The following is a 15,100-nucleotide window of genomic DNA, read 5'->3' as shown; positions in this document are numbered from 1 at the left end:
CACTTCTACTTCAGAAAGGCTCATTTAATAGGTAAGTCTGAAAAATACATTGTTTCAGATTTTATACCCTCTATTTTATGCTCATGAAGTAAAGTACTACAGAACTACTCACAGAAACACTAAAGCAGCAACATAGAATTTTCGGGGTTTTTTTTTTTTGTTGAAACTCACTTTATTAAAAAAAAAGTCATGAACAATAAATTACAATCATTTTCCCCTTTTATAAATTCTTCATAAAATATATTTGACAATTTTAACAGAAAATTTCAAAAGTTGCTTTTATTTCTGAAGTGCTGATGACTTATTTTTTGACCATTTTGTCATGCTGGTGAATTATTTTGTAGCTGCTACAATAGTTTGATTGATAACAATTTACAATTAAAAACAACAACAACAAAGAGAAAAAACAGACCAGCAGAAAGAACTATTCTGTGTGCTATTTATCTGACACTTAACACTTACTTCATCATAATGACAAAGTATCCCTTAGCACCAAAAAATCTACAGGAACCCCATCTTTCTAAGTGACAACTAGTGCAAAATAACATTCTAGGAACTAACTGTACAACCCCATATTTTAACTGGCCACAGCTGCCTATAAGCTTATTTGAAATATTTGGTCTTTTTTCAGTTAAGACAGATTTCAAAAAACACTATAAACCATGGCAAGAGACTCTATGAGGAATAAGTGCTTATTGAGTACCTATTATGGGCAAGGCACTGTGCACAAAGTTTTGCTTTCATTTTTCCTCTAGCAAATATCCAGTTATCTCCAAATATCACTAATCATCTTTTCTTACTCCTGGCTGGAAAAGGCCTTTGGCTAAATGCCATTTTTTAATTGTCATTTTATCAACCAACCTTTAGTGCTGAGCACACAGTAGGTACTTAATAAATACCTCTGACTGAAAGAACAAAGACAAAGAATTTACTATCATTTTGCTTGGCTATTTTAGAATACAAGAACTTGAGAAAATTCCAGAAGAAACTTCCTGATCACCTCATACCCTTACCCCCAATCAAAGAATTTTACTTCACAGGTAAAATCTTTCCAAATAAATGATAATCATTAACAATTTTAAATGAGGCAGGACCAAAAACTATGTGCTTAGGAAACTGTGGCTGCAAGCACATAGATATTTGAAAATCAAATGAAGCATGGGCATACCATCATCTATGAATCTCTGCTGAAGTGCCATGTTACTGACTAGAGGTTATCATGATGCCTTTTCTTACTCCCTATTAGCTCAACTTCCTTGGACATATCTGTTAAATTAAACTAATCTGGTGATTCAGAGGGTCAATAATCATGAGGGTCCAGTGCGTTTCCACCTCTAATTTCCAAAAGAATTCTTATACTTGTTAGCTTGAAAGTGATGTTAAAAGTATGAATTTTCATTTTAAGAGGCTTTATTTCATAAAACCTTTTAGTCCAAATTTTAGACTTCCAGATCAAGTAACACTGAAATTTTATGTACTGCAATTTTTTGTATGATGTTTTACTATTTCCTCTGAACACATTTTAAACAGGGAAAAAATCATAACAGCAATATTCCAAAAGTTGTGGAAGTTCAAAAAAGCTGAGATTATGCAAGCTATCAATAATTTCAATATTCTAATACTATTTTGTCTGACATTTGACCAAAAATTCTAGTGCTTTATAAAGATTAACTTAGATACAATGTAAAGTTTATTTAACCTTAAAGGCTAATGATCTGTTTTAGGAAAGCATTCTTTCCTTTAGATTTCAACTATCTGCATTTACAGGAAAACAAGTTGTAGACAACCATACAAAGTTAAAATTAAACTAACTTCAAGAGGAATAATGGTCTGTTGGTTTTTGACATAGACTATATCAGTGATTGTATAAAATGGATAACTTTTCTACTTGAAAAGTAGTTGATGCCACAATATTTTATCCATTTGCCATACTGTATATGTATCTTCTCCCACTTTAGGTAAAGGTGATCAACATTTACAACAACCATATTACTACCATTACTGTCTCAAATCAGACAAGAGAAAACAGCATCAGTGCCAGAATGAAAGGAACTCCAGTGACTCAACAAGTGACCATATCAGGGCAGGCAATGTGAGGGTAGAGCTCATTTGGTTTCTTCAACTTCAGTATAATGAGGCTTAGACAAAGTCTTGAAACCAAAAATATATCAAGTATTACAGTTCATACATAGCAAAGTTTTCAGAAACAAAACAATCCTGTATTCGGATTTATATCAGACTGTAGAAGTTCAAGTGCAAACATCCCAATGCAGTGGTTTAGTTGGTTAAATAAATGCTCAGTTACCTAAAGAAGGTCAGACTGAATCACCAACGTCCTTGCCAACTTGCTACCATATGACTGCACGACTAATTCAACTCTTGCAGCTATAGGGCACTGGAGAGCTCAAACATACTTCAGCAGCTTTGGATCACTTAATTTCATTTATGTTTTACCAGACAATTTTAGACCCTCCAAAATGATGCCTTTAAAAAAAAAAAGCTGTATATTACAAAAAAAAAAATTAATATGATTTCATTAGAGGGAGGGGAAGAGCAGGAAGATGAGAGAAGGTTTGTTTATTTTTCATCACTGCTTTCACCAGCAAATCTCAAAAACCCAAACCTACATCAAATAATTTAAACAGACGTGGCATTTTTTTTCATATGGAATGCAAAATGCGCACATTCACATACTTACATATACATAAATATATACATATATGTTTCCTTTACAAAGTTTCAAAGGTTGCATTACCAGCATGCAAACCTCTTCTCCCATGGAAATTCCTAATACTGACAAGGAATGTCTAAAATACTTAAGAGACATATTTCCAGAAAACTGGACTCTCTTCTCTTCTTGGCTCTTAGAGAATTTTCCTGCCAAACTTCTACCAATAATCATTTTTTAAAAATTTACACCCACATTGGTAATACACATTTGAAACATACTAATAAAATGGCCAACTTGGATTTAAGAAAAATGAGGAAAAAAAAATCCCACAAAATCTAAACCCTTAGAAGGTGGAGTCTAGCTTTTTATATTCTTTTTCAGCCACATAATGTTGTATCACTGTTATACAGAAGCAGCATATCATCCATGATATTTGCAAATAATATGTGTCACGTTTCCCAGCTGCTATCTTTAAATGCAATTTGTACTAATCTGAGTTCTAGTTCAAAAGCATCTGGACGATCCTGAGGGTTTGCAGCCAGCATTTCCTTAATCAGTTGTTTCATTCGCCCATTCATGGACTTTTTCTTCACAGGAATGAGAAGTTCCATTTTGGGATTTTCCAGAAGTGCCTCCCCAACAGGCACAATCTCAGTTCCTTGTTTCACATAACTCCCCAAGAGTTCTTTCTTTGTCTCTGTGTCTATGAATGTGATCCTTTCCAGCATTGCCCAGATGATAATCCCCAGAGCAAAGATGTCAGCTTTTGCTGTGTAATGTCCTTCCCAAACTTCAGGGGCCATGTAAAAATCTGTTCCACATGCTGTGGAAAGGAAACACTTGTTTACACTGACAGGTTCTTCTGGGTTCTGCCCAGAGGCTGAACAAACTTTACTTAGACCAAAATCAGCCACTTTGAGTGTAGGTTCCAAGTCACTGGTATCCAACCTGGTTTGAGAAATCAGGATGTTATCAGGCTTAAGATCACGATGGATGATCTGGTTTTTATGCAAGAAAGCCAGGGCACTGCTCAGCTGAAGCATGAAGCTGGTGTTAGTTTTACGATTGGGTTTCCTGGACAACAGATACTCATTCATATCTCCTCCGTCACAAAAATCCATCACAAACCACAAATAATAGGCGCTTCTGGGATCAAAGGCAATTTCTCCTTTTAATGAAGTTTCTACAAGCTACAAGAAGGAAAAAAAAGATTACAATCATCTGCATAGGTTATATAATTCAGTTATAGGAAAATAATTCAAAGGTTAAGTCAGTCTCCACCTTTAAGTGGAAACTCTATATGAATATTTAATCAGTGATTTCTTTCATCACCCAGGCTGGAGTGCAGTGACACAATCTCGGCTCACTGCAACCTTTCCCTCCCAGGTTCAAGTGATTCTCCTGCCTCAGCCTCCCGAGTAGTTGGGATTACAGGCGCCTACAACCACGCCTGGCTAATTTTCGTATTTTTAGTAGAGATGGGGTTTCACGATGTTGGCCAAGCTGGTCTTGAACTCCTGACCTTAAGCGATCTGCCCACCTCGGCCTCCCAAAGCGCTGGGATTACAGGCATGAGCTACCATGCCCAGCCTAATCATGCTTTCATATACGCATTTTATTTAAAACTAAAAAAATGCTTCAAACTGTCATTTTGTCCCTGATGAATATACACCAAAGCTCTAAGGCAAGAGGTAAAAATTTTAAAATAGTTTTATTTTGAAAAGTGTTCAGCCAAGCAGCCACACATTTTCTCCATGCTGCAATGGAGCTGAACTCTACCCACCTAGCTTACAGCTTCATGAAAAGACCAAAGTTTCAGCAGACAGACCTAGGAAATTGCCAGCTGGGGTATAAACCTCAATTAGGAAACTCTATTCAGTGAAATTGCCTGAAACATACTTCTTACTCATTGCACATACACTATCAACATAACCTGTGAAATCGAGAGAAAAATGTTCAAGGAACAACTAGTTGTTGCAGAAATAACTGTTTCTGTAGTCACTAATAAAATAAAGACTGACACTGTTACTTCATAAACTTCTATAAGCAGAATGCAAATATGTTGGCTATCTCTTTCACTGGATGGCTTTTAAAAACCAATTTATAAAAATCAAATACGAATTTTTAAAAATTTTTCATTTTTGTTTTGTTTTCAAATATGCATTTTGATATAAAAAATCAACTCTGAATTCATATATTTCTTCTTTAATACAAGCTGAAAACCTAGACTAAATCACAGTTTTATTTGTTATTATTATCTAATTATAACACTTCTTTACTTGAAATTCAATGGTATTACTTCACTGGACATGAACTATCACTCTAAAATACCATATACAGTCTTTTAAAAGTATTTGTTATATGATGTCCTTTTCAGACCTATGAGTTAAACAGAAAAGGCCAAAGAGCTCCTGAAGAGTGAATGAATTGCTAATTTCACATTTAAATTCCTCTAGCATTTGGGCAAGCAGAAGCAAAGAACATCCCTTCACGCCATCTCTCCACATGGCAGACAACAGTAATTGCAATGATCTGCAGACACCTCTTTTGTATGAGTTTTCCTTATTGCATGCCAGTGAGACAGAAAATGAAAGAACAGGTACAGATCACATAATTATTTACCAGGTGCACTGATGTCTTTACTCACTTTTTTTTGAGCTGGAGTCTCACTCTGCTGCCCCGGCTGAAGTGCAGTGGCAGGATCTCAGCCCACTGCAACCTCTGCCTCCCAGATTCAAGCCATCCTCCTGCCTCAGCACCCCTGTAGCTGGGATTACAAGCATGTGCCACCATGCCCGGCTAATTTTTGTATTTTTTAGTAGAGACAGGGTTTCGCCATGTTGGCCAAGCTGGTCTCAAACTCCTGACCTCAGGTGATCCACTCGCCTCAGCCTCCCAAAGTGCTGGGATTTCAGGCATGAGCCACTGCGCCCGGTCCTGGCTTTACTCTCAAAAGCAAACTTCCTAAATAGCTTTCAGCAATGCAGAGTCCCAGCATTCAAAGAATGGTTTACAGTAGAATGGTTTAGAGTAAGGCCAGATAGTAAATACTTTAGGCCTGACAGCCACATAAATACCATATACTTCTTCCTTGACTTTTTGCTTCCCCTGCAAGTCTTAAAAAATATAAGAACTATTTTTAGCATCGAAACCATATGAAAACAGGCCATTCAGACCATATGAAAACAGGCCACAGGGCCTCTGGTTGAGAGCTATGGAAATGCAGCGTCCAATCTGCTTATTTTAATACGCAGAAGATGTTAGCCATTGGTTTCCCTTACCTAAAGCCCTTCAATGGCTTCCCTGTTCCCTTAGGATATAATCTAAGCTCTTTAACATAGGTTATGAGATCTTGAGTGCTCTGACTCCTGCTGACCCTCCTAGCCTCACCTAAAACAACTCTCACTATCTCACTACCTTCTTTCAATTTTTAAACCCTTCATGCCTTTTGCTTCAAGACCTTTGTATGTACAGTTTTTTTCTGCCTAGGAAATTTTTCTCACTTATCTAGCTAACTCCTCTTCACACTATAAATATATATATATATATAGTGTGTGTGTGACAAGGTATTGCTCTATCACTGAGGCTGGAGTGCAGTAACACAATCATGGCTCACTGCAGCCTCAACCTCCCAGGCTCAAGTGATCCTCCTGCCTCAGCCTCCTGAGTAGCTGAGACTACAGGTGTGCACCACCATGCCCAAAAAAAAAATTTTTTTTTTTTGAGATGGAGTCTCGCTCTGTTGTCCAGGCTCGAGTGCAGTGGTGCAATCTCAGCTCACTACAATCTCTGCCTCCTGGGTTCAAGTGATTCTCCTGCCTCAGCCTCCTGAGTAGCTGGGACTACAGGCACCTGCCATCTCACCTAGCTAATTTTTCTATTTTTGGTAGACACAGGGTTTCACTATGTTGGCCAGACTGGTCTTGAACTCCTGACCTCATGTTCTGCCTGCCTTGACCTCCCAAAGTGCTGGGACTATAGGCGTAAGCCACCAAGCCCAGCCTGCCTGGTTAATTTTTTAAATTTTTTATAGAGATAAGGTTTCACCACATTGCCCAGGCTAATCATGAACTTCTGAGCTCAAGTGATTCACCTGCCTCACTCTCCCAAAGTGCTGGAATTACAGGTGTAAGCCACTGCACCCACCCAACAATTCGTAACTCTTGAACCATAGGATTATGTAGGTTTCTCTGTTATGTGCATCCTGTACTTCTCATTCATGACATTTACCACAAATATACAGACTGGCCACTAGGTTCCTATGTGTGAGATTGCAACCTCTGTTATTTGTTTTACATTTTCTTCTAGGTGAGGCTTTTGGCTATCAGGAACTGATTTAATGCTTCCAACCAAGAACAAGGAAGTAGACATCTGGAAAAACATGGAGAAAAATTAAAATCTGTATGGAGAATACTATGCATAGGGACTCTGTAGTCATACTATAGATTTGTCTTTACTAAATGTAAATACTGGATGTCTTTACTAGATGTAAATTTAGAGAACGCACTTGCTAAATGTGTTGATGAATGTCTGGACAACTAAACAAATCCATAGAAAAGACAATTTTAAGAGAGATACCAATTACTGAGTACTCGCATGTACCAAGTATTGCTTCTGCAACATCTCTAATTCTGACAACTCCTATACAAAGTAGATATTATTACCCCTTATCTTAAATATGAAGAAACAGATGCTAGGAAGAGTTGGGTTATTTACCCAAGGTCATTCAGCTAGCAAAAAGTATCACAAGTGAAACACAAGTCTATCAGGCTTTAAAAGATGAAAGAGATTTACTAACAAAAAGGTGCTTTAGATAGTAAAAATCACTATAAGCCGGGCACAGTGGCTCACGCCTCAGCTACCAAAGTAATCCTAGCACTTTGGAAGGCCGAGGTGGGTGGATCATCTGAGGTCAGGAGTTCAAGACCAGCCTGGTCATCATGGTGAAACCCCATGTTTATATAAAAAAAAAAAAATTGGCTGGGCGTGGTGGCTCACGCCTGTAATCCAAGCACTTTGGGGGCCAAAGCGGGCGGATCACCTGAGGTTGGGAATTCAAGACCAGCCTGACCAACATGGTGAAACCCCATCTTTTTTTAAAAAAAAGAAAAAAAAAGTAAAAAAAATAAAAATAAATTGAAAAAAAATCAGTGTATCAAGTCTGGTAGGCCCTTACATCTTAAAACTTTATGAGGCCGGGCGCAGTGGCTCACGCCTGTAATCCCAGCACTTTGGGAGGCCGAGGTGGGCAGATCACCAGGTCATCTACTAAAAAATACAAAAATTAGCTGGGTGTGGTGGTGTGCACCTGTAGTCCCATCTACTTGGGAGGCTGAGGCAGGAGCATTTCTTGAACCCAGGAGGCAGAAGTTGCAGCGAGTTGAGATCATGCCACTGCACTCCACCCTAGCGCCTGGCGACACAGCAAGAATCTGTCTCAAAAAAACAAAACAAAACAAAACAAAACAAAACAAAAACAAAAAACTTTATGAGCTAATGCCTAGCTACTATAACAACTGCTGGATCTGGACTCAGCACTAAATAATATGTTTGTTTGTTTATTTATTTTTGAGACAGGGTCCCACTCCATGATCTGGGCTGGAGTACAGTGGTCCAGTCACGGCTTACTGCAGTCTTGAACTGGACTCTAGCAATCCTCCTGCCTCAGCCTCCTGAGCAGCTAGAACTACAGGTGCATGCCACCATGCTCAGCTAATAAATCTTGTTTAAATATCTTTGCTTTTCTACTTCAAAAGAGATCATGCATCCTAGTCTCTAAAACTAAATGTAAAGTTCAGCAAGGTTCTATCCACTTTTTTTTTTTTTTTTTGAGACAGGGTCTGGCTCTGTCGCCCAGGCTGAAGTGCAGTGGCCCACTCTAGGCATCCTGCAACCTCTGCCTCCTGGGCTCAAGGATCCTCCCACCTCAGCCTCCCAAACAGCTGGGACCAGAGGCATGCGCCACCACACCTGGCTAACTTTTTGTACTTTTTTGTAGAGATTGGGTTTTGCCATTTTGCCCAGGCTGGTCTTGAACTCCTGAGCTCAAGTGATTCGCTGTCTTCAGCCTCCCAAAGTACTGGAATTACAGGTGTGAGCCACCATGTCGGGCTTTCTATCCCCCTTTTTGGTTTGTTTTTGTTTTGTTTTGGAGATGGAGTCTCATTCTGTCACCCAGGCTAGAGTGCAGTGGCGTGATCTTGCCTCACTGCAATCCCTGCCTCCCACGTTCAAGAAATTCTCCTGCCTCAGCTTCCTGAGTAGCTGGGAATAGAGGAACATGCCGTCATGCCTGGCTAATTTTTTGTATTTCAGTAGAGATGGGGTTTCACCATGTTGCCAAGGCTGGTCTCGGACTCCTGAGCTCAGGTAATCTGCCTGCCTCGGCCTCCCAAAGTGCTAGGATTACAGATGTGAGCCACCGTGCCCGGCCTCTATCCACTTTTAAGAGGGAATAGAGTAAGAATGTTTCCAATATTTTCTATCAATTCAACTTACATAATAAGCACTTGTAGAAAAACGAACAATAAAATGATATAAATAGATATTTTTACTGCCATAAAACAGAAAACTTCGGAGCATTGGCCGGGTGCACTGGCTCACGCCTGTAATCCCAGCACTTTGGGAAGCCGAGGTGGATGGATCACTTGAGGTCTGGAGTTTGAGACCAGCCTAGCCAACATGGTGATACCCCATCTCTACTAAACATACAAAAATTAGCTGGGTGTGGTGGCAGGCGCCTTAGTCCCAACTACTCAGAAGGCTGAGCCAGGAAAATCACTGGGAGGTGGAGGTTGCAGTGAGCTGAGATCACGCCACCACACTCTAGCCTGAGCGACAGAGCAAGACTCCATCTCAAAAAATAATAATAATAATGACTTCAGGGCACAGAGTGCTAAACTGCAATATAAATTAAGTTCTCAAGACTAATATCTGCTCATCATACAAAAAAACTTGCAAGTTTCTTAATATATACATTCATGTATTTGTTTTGTTGTTCCTACTCCAAAAGCTTTCCTTGTTTTAAAAACAGAGGTTTTGTTAGAGACAGAATCTTGCTCTGTCACCCAGGCTGCAGTGCAGTGGCACAACGTCAGCTCACTGCAACCTCTGCCTCCTGGATTCAAGCGATCCTTCCACCTCAGCCTCTCAAGTAGGTGGGACTATAAGGTGCATGCCACCATGCCTAATTTTTTTTTTTGTACAGATGGGGTTTCACTATATTATCCAGGCTGGTCTTGAATTCCTGGGTTCAAGTGATACTCCTGCCTCCTGTCTCTGCCATCTAAAGTGTTGCGTAAGCCACTGCACCTGGCCAAAAGAGCCTTTTTTTTTTTTTGAGACAGAGTCTCGCTCTGTCCCCCAGGCTGGAGTGCAAAGGTGCAATCTCGGCCCGCTGCAACCTCTGCCTCCTGGGTTTAAGAGATTCTCCTGCCTCAGCCTTCTGAGTAGTTAGGATTACAGTTGCACATTACCATGCCAAGCTAATTTTTGTATTTTTTTAGTAGAGACAGGGTTTTGCCATGTTGGCCAGGCAGGTCTCAAACACTTGACCTCAGGTAATCCACCTGCCTCAGCCTCCCAAAGTGCTGGGATTACAGGCGTAATGAGCCCATAGTGCCCCGCCCAAAAGCAGACTTTTAAATGGTAAAAGTCTGATGGTAAATTCTGAATTTAGACACACTCAAAGTTGTTTTCTTTTCCAAGAATGACTAGCTTTAAGAAATGTTGCGGCCAGGCACGGTGGCTCATGCCTGTAATCCCAGCACTTTGGGAGGCCGAGGCGGGTGGATTGCCTGAGCTCAGGAGTTCAAGACCAGCCTGAGCAACACGGTGAAACCTCGTCTCTATTAAAAAAAAAAAAAAAAAAAACAGAAATTTTGCCCTAGCCTTTAACAAGCTATGTCTTAATATCTTTTTTATTCTTTTTTTATTCTTTGAGTATAGAGCTACTAGAGATTTAAATTTCTGGCAGAAGCCAACAAAAGAAAAATAGAAAAGCTTTTCCATTTACCCAGGTTTATAGAAGAGTAATTTGGAAGTTAAAAGAGCATAAGCTTTAGCTGTCAGTCTTAGCTCCAGCTCCCAATTCTACCACTTACTAGGTATGTAACTTTGGATAAATTCATTATCTATACTAAGCCTCAGTTTCTTCATTTGTAGTGAAGATAATAATAGTCCTTTCCTCATAGGATTGTTTTGAGCAACTGTTTTAAAGCACTCAATACAGAGCATGGAACTGAGTGGGAATTCAAATGTTAGCTATTAGCACTGTTAATAACATTCAGGTGTTAAACCACGTACTTCATGAAAATTAACTGGAATTGCATAGTGTAGAAACCAAATATCCCTCTAAAACAGCAAAGGCTGACATTCAAACCAGTGATTTATAAAAGAGACGCCCAATTACCTAAGGGTGTTGCTATTGGTTGTGGAGTTTTTCCTTTTCTTCTGTCAAGTCCAGAATTATTTATTTCAAAGAAATGAAGTTATTAGACTGTAGTCTCAAGCACTTCGCTAGCTCCTATCTTGCCCCATTCCCATGCAGACTGGCAAGTACCATTGCATAACAGGTGGCTTATGTTATTTTTAGGTATGTGCATCACAGGTTTAAATAAAACCTTGTTTTAAAGCAAACATCTACTCAACTCTTGGCAGACACTTATCTACTTCTAACTACAAAACACCTGCATTTAAAGGGAAATGTTCGTCTGACCCTGTAATTCCTCTTCTTGCTGACCAATGCCATGTTTAAATCATTTCTATTTCCCAATCAACAACACATACCTGTAAATAAAGGGAAGAATTAGAGCCGTGGGACATCTTTTGCACCATCCCATCCTTTTGTAGGATGCATTCCTCCAAGTGAATCACATTTGGATGTTGGCTCTTGATACTGCTTAGTGCCCAGAACTCACGAAGGGCTAGTTCAACATTTTCAGGTGCGTGACATCGAATTTTCTTCACTGCCACCCGTGCAGAGGTCTTTCTGATGACTGCTTCATACACAACACCGTAACTACCTCGGCCTACCTCCCGTATTAGATCGTACTTTGGCTGGCTACTCACCATCTTCAAGGTCGAGGTTTCTGGAAAAATCAACAAAGTGCTCTGTTGAAATTATGTATACCTACTGGCTTGTATTTCCTTTTATGTATGATTTGCTTGTCATCTGTTTCACTGTCTGCAGTGCATGAGGGATATTTGCTATATCTAGGGAAAAATCTAATTTTAAGAATAGTAACAATAAAGCTAGCAGGTAGTATTTACTATGTATCAGGAACTGTTTTAAGCTCTTTAGAATGTTAAATTCGGTTAATCCTCATAATAATCTTATGAGGTAGATACTATTATGGTCTTTTTATAGATGAAACTATGTAATGGAGAGGTTAAAGGAAATGCCTAAGGTCAATAGCTAGTAACTGGTGGAACAGGGATTTTAAATCAGGCCATATGCCTCAGACAACCACAATTTTAAGCACTACAGTATACTGTCTCTTGTATGAACTGCTTGAAAATGTCATTGTTAAAAATACATTCCCAAAATTCAGCATTCTTATCTACTGATCAGGAAAAAACAAGCAAGCAAGCAAAATTCCAGCTTCTCCTTCAGGCTGACACAGACATAATGGTCATAAAACAGCAAAAACAAAACCCCCTCACAGTTAGAAATACAAACACCTGGCTTATGCTTAAGGCCTGAAAGTGAATCAGAACATTTATAGAACTGAAAATGTTTGTTTTCATTACGTAAAAGTAAGTGGCCAAACTCTTATTCATATTTTAATTTTGTTTCTTATGTCATCTCCTTATTTCTTACAAAATAAATGAAAATAAACTTTATGGAGAAGAAACTTTTCTTTAAAAATAAAGTAAGCTACTTAGAATACAGTTACCTTTTTTGTAGTCATTTAACAATAGCTATTTTAAATTTTTTACTTATGTTTCCTTTTTACTAATCAGAAGAGAGCTGGAGTAAACAATAGTTCTAGGTCATTTTTGCCAGCAAAAAAGATCCTGTGGGCTGGACGCGGTGGCTCACGCCTGTAATCCCAGCACTTTGGGAGGCCGAGGCGGGCGGATCACTAGGTCAAGAGATGAGACCATCCTGGTCAACATGGTGAAATCCCGTCTCTAAAAAAGAAAAAGATCCTGCATATAAAGGGGCTCTCTAACAGAGTTCTTGGGAATTCAGCTTAGTGAATGGTTTAAAGGCGAGAGCAAAGGCCCTATACAGAAATGCTCATGTGTTGAATGGAGAAAGTCTAAAGCGTGCTTCCTCACTCCCCAAAGAAAATTCTAGATTCCAACGAACTTCACAAACGAATTCTCATCTGTAGATTGTTACCACGGGCAAGAAAAGTAACCTGAGATTGTACAATATTTATTCTGTTCAGCTGGGGATGCAAAAAGCTACTGACCCTAGAGCCTGAGAAGTTGGGATCCGCTGCGTTAGTCCATAGGATAGATTTAATCAAGAAATGACTTCTGAGACTGCTTTCAGTCCCACTTCCTCTAACCGGACACCCACCCTTCAAATCGCTACCCAATTTCCTAGTGTCTGATTTCCTGCCACAGAATCCTCTGCCCCGACTACACAACAGACGAGCTTTCCTGCTCTGCGGCGATCGCCAGTCACATCCACTCAAGGTGGTTCGTGTCTTTGAAGCAGTCCCATGTCCTCTCCAGCCGGGTACAGTCCCCATGGGGAGGAGCACCTTCCCGAATAGGGAGGAGAGGGGTGTTTATGAAACCCGTGAGATCCCGGATCTAATGATGCATCCGGCGCGAACCTAAGTGACTTTCGACGGCAAGTGGCGGGACCTCGCTCTCGCCGCTCTAACTCGGCGCGGGGACGCGGGCCGGCCAGGCCAGACACCTGCCGGCGCCCGTGAAGGGCCAGTCCAGGCCAGAGGTGTTGCCCGACGCGGCGGCTCAGGCCGCGCTCATTGGCCAAGTGTCAGGCCCTCCCCCTCCTTGGCCGCGCTCAGATGAAGCCCGGAGGGGAGCCTCCCGAGCTCCTTCGCCCAGAAGAGCCAGCCCTGCAGCTGCCTCAACTCCTCGGGGCCGGGGGCTGAGGGCCGGGGCTTGGGGAGGTGGCCCGGGTGTGAGAGGAGGCCGCAGCTAGGGCCGGTGGCCTGAGGGACGCGGGGCCTTCCCCAGGATGGCTCCACTGACAGGTCTGTGACAGGCCTCCCGGGGAGGGAGGCACATGCAGGGCCGTTGGCACTGCAGCAGGGCCTCTCCGCCACGCCGAAGAGCCAGATTTACCTCAGGGTAGACGCTGCCGCTTCTCCCTCTCACGGGCTCTGCAGGCCGCCATTATCGGGCAGCTCGCGCCTCCGCTGCAGCCGCCGCCTCCAGTCAGCGGCCGGCGCGCGCCCCCGTGGTGCGCGCGGACACACCCCCTTACGCTGGCGGTCCCGCCCCCCTCGGCTTTCCGTAGCGCGAGCCGGGAAGTTCCGCGCCACCGATCAGGCGCGTGGCCGGCCCTCCGCTCGCCACCTCCCTCTCCCGAGGATTTGCAGAGCCTGGAGTCGGAGGTGTGCGCGTTCCGGAGCGCACCACTGGTGCTGCTCCCCGCAGGGGTGGCCAGGCCCGGGAACCGCGAGGCCATGCCACGCGGGGGCTCGGCCACCCTCCAGCCGCAGCAGGCGCGCAGGGCCTGCGGCCCCGGGTATGGTTCGCAGCGGCAGGTTCTGGCCTGGGGCTGCGTGCGCACCGCCGTGGCCTCCCCTCCCCCTCGCCACCCCCCTTCCAACCTACCGAGCTGCGGGCTGGGGTGCGGGGCTCGCTGGGGTGGAACGGCCCTTGCATCTTCTTCTGCGCGGGCCTTGGGTGCCTGTGGGGCGCGGTGCTGCTTTGGCGGGCCCGCGTGGAGGCGCGGCCCGAGCAAGAAGGCCTGGCGTCCGCCCCGCCGGAGGGGAGGCTGCAGCTTTTGTCCGAGTCACTGAGCCATGTTTGCGGGCGATGCAGTTGCCGAGACGGCGGCCGCGGCGCGGGGCTGGTTGCGATCATCTGGGAAGACGCCGTCCCCTGCCCCGCCGGCTCGGTGGTATCTCCCTTAAAGAAGCCGGCGCCTCATTGTTCCCCGGCGGTGGCAGCAGGGAGCCAGGGCCCCCTGACCGGCACTGGGAGGGAGGGGACGGTGGCGCCCGCACCTGGCTGCAGTGACCGCTGCGTCCCCCCTAGGCTCCTGGTGAAGGGTCGGTCTGCAGTCGGCGCGCGGGAGAGGCCTCGGTCCGAGCCCGGATCCACCGCGCTCCGGGCCCTTTCGGGGCAGGACGGTCAATGAGGGCCCCGCCGCTGCCGCAGTCGCCCGGGTGTCACACTCTTGTCAGTCACATCCCGCACGCTGTCGGCCCCACAGCCAGCCCGGGGTCACTCAGGCCCGGACCCCTCAGTCATCCAGTTGTTAGATCAGTAAGC

General features: G+C 43.1%; 1 protein-coding gene across 4 annotated transcripts; it reads right to left on the bottom strand.

Annotated features, from left to right (window-relative positions):
- Positions 1-264: 264 nt before the first annotated feature.
- PDIK1L (PDLIM1 interacting kinase 1 like) lies at positions 265-14,037 on the bottom strand. Of its 4 annotated transcripts, XM_064363508.1 has the most exons (4): positions 13,943-13,983; positions 12,568-12,805; positions 11,459-11,760; positions 265-3,861 (listed from the first exon to the last, which is right to left on the bottom strand). In XM_064363508.1, the coding sequence occupies exons 3-4, from the start codon at positions 11,741-11,743 to the stop codon at positions 3,121-3,123; spliced, it is 1,026 nt and encodes a 341-aa protein (XP_064219578.1). In that variant the 5' UTR covers positions 11,744-11,760; positions 12,568-12,805; positions 13,943-13,983; the 3' UTR covers positions 265-3,120. The 4 variants fall into 4 exon arrangements, with proteins under 4 accessions (XP_064219578.1, XP_012295638.1, XP_012295636.2 ...); XM_012440215.2 differs by lacking the exon at positions 12,568-12,805 and having other exon boundaries at positions 13,943-14,037; XM_012440213.3 differs by lacking the exons at positions 12,568-12,805; positions 13,943-13,983 and adding an exon at positions 13,203-13,223.
- Between the last annotated feature and the right edge of the window lie 1,063 nt (positions 14,038-15,100).

This window comes from Aotus nancymaae, unplaced genomic scaffold, assembly GCF_030222135.1.
Source record: "Aotus nancymaae isolate 86718 unplaced genomic scaffold, 86718_ANA_hifiasm-v0.15.2.pri h1tg000053l, whole genome shotgun sequence".
Classification (NCBI taxonomy): Eukaryota; Metazoa; Chordata; class Mammalia; order Primates; family Aotidae; genus Aotus; species Aotus nancymaae.
Note: the sequence above shows the minus strand (reverse complement) of the source record. Positions and strands in the feature narration are given on the sequence as shown.

What these genes read in the sequence shown, in the direction of transcription:
- PDIK1L (XM_012440215.2), bottom strand. Translation starts at nt 11,743, where the DNA reads ATGGTGAGTAGCCAGCCAAAGTACGATCTAATACGGGAGGTAGGCCGA. An exon ending in ATTCTTCCCTTTATTTACAG is followed by an intron (nt 3,862 to 11,458) that starts GTATGTGTTGTT and finishes TCCTTCTTGTAG; the next exon opens with CTTGTAGAAACTTCATTAAA.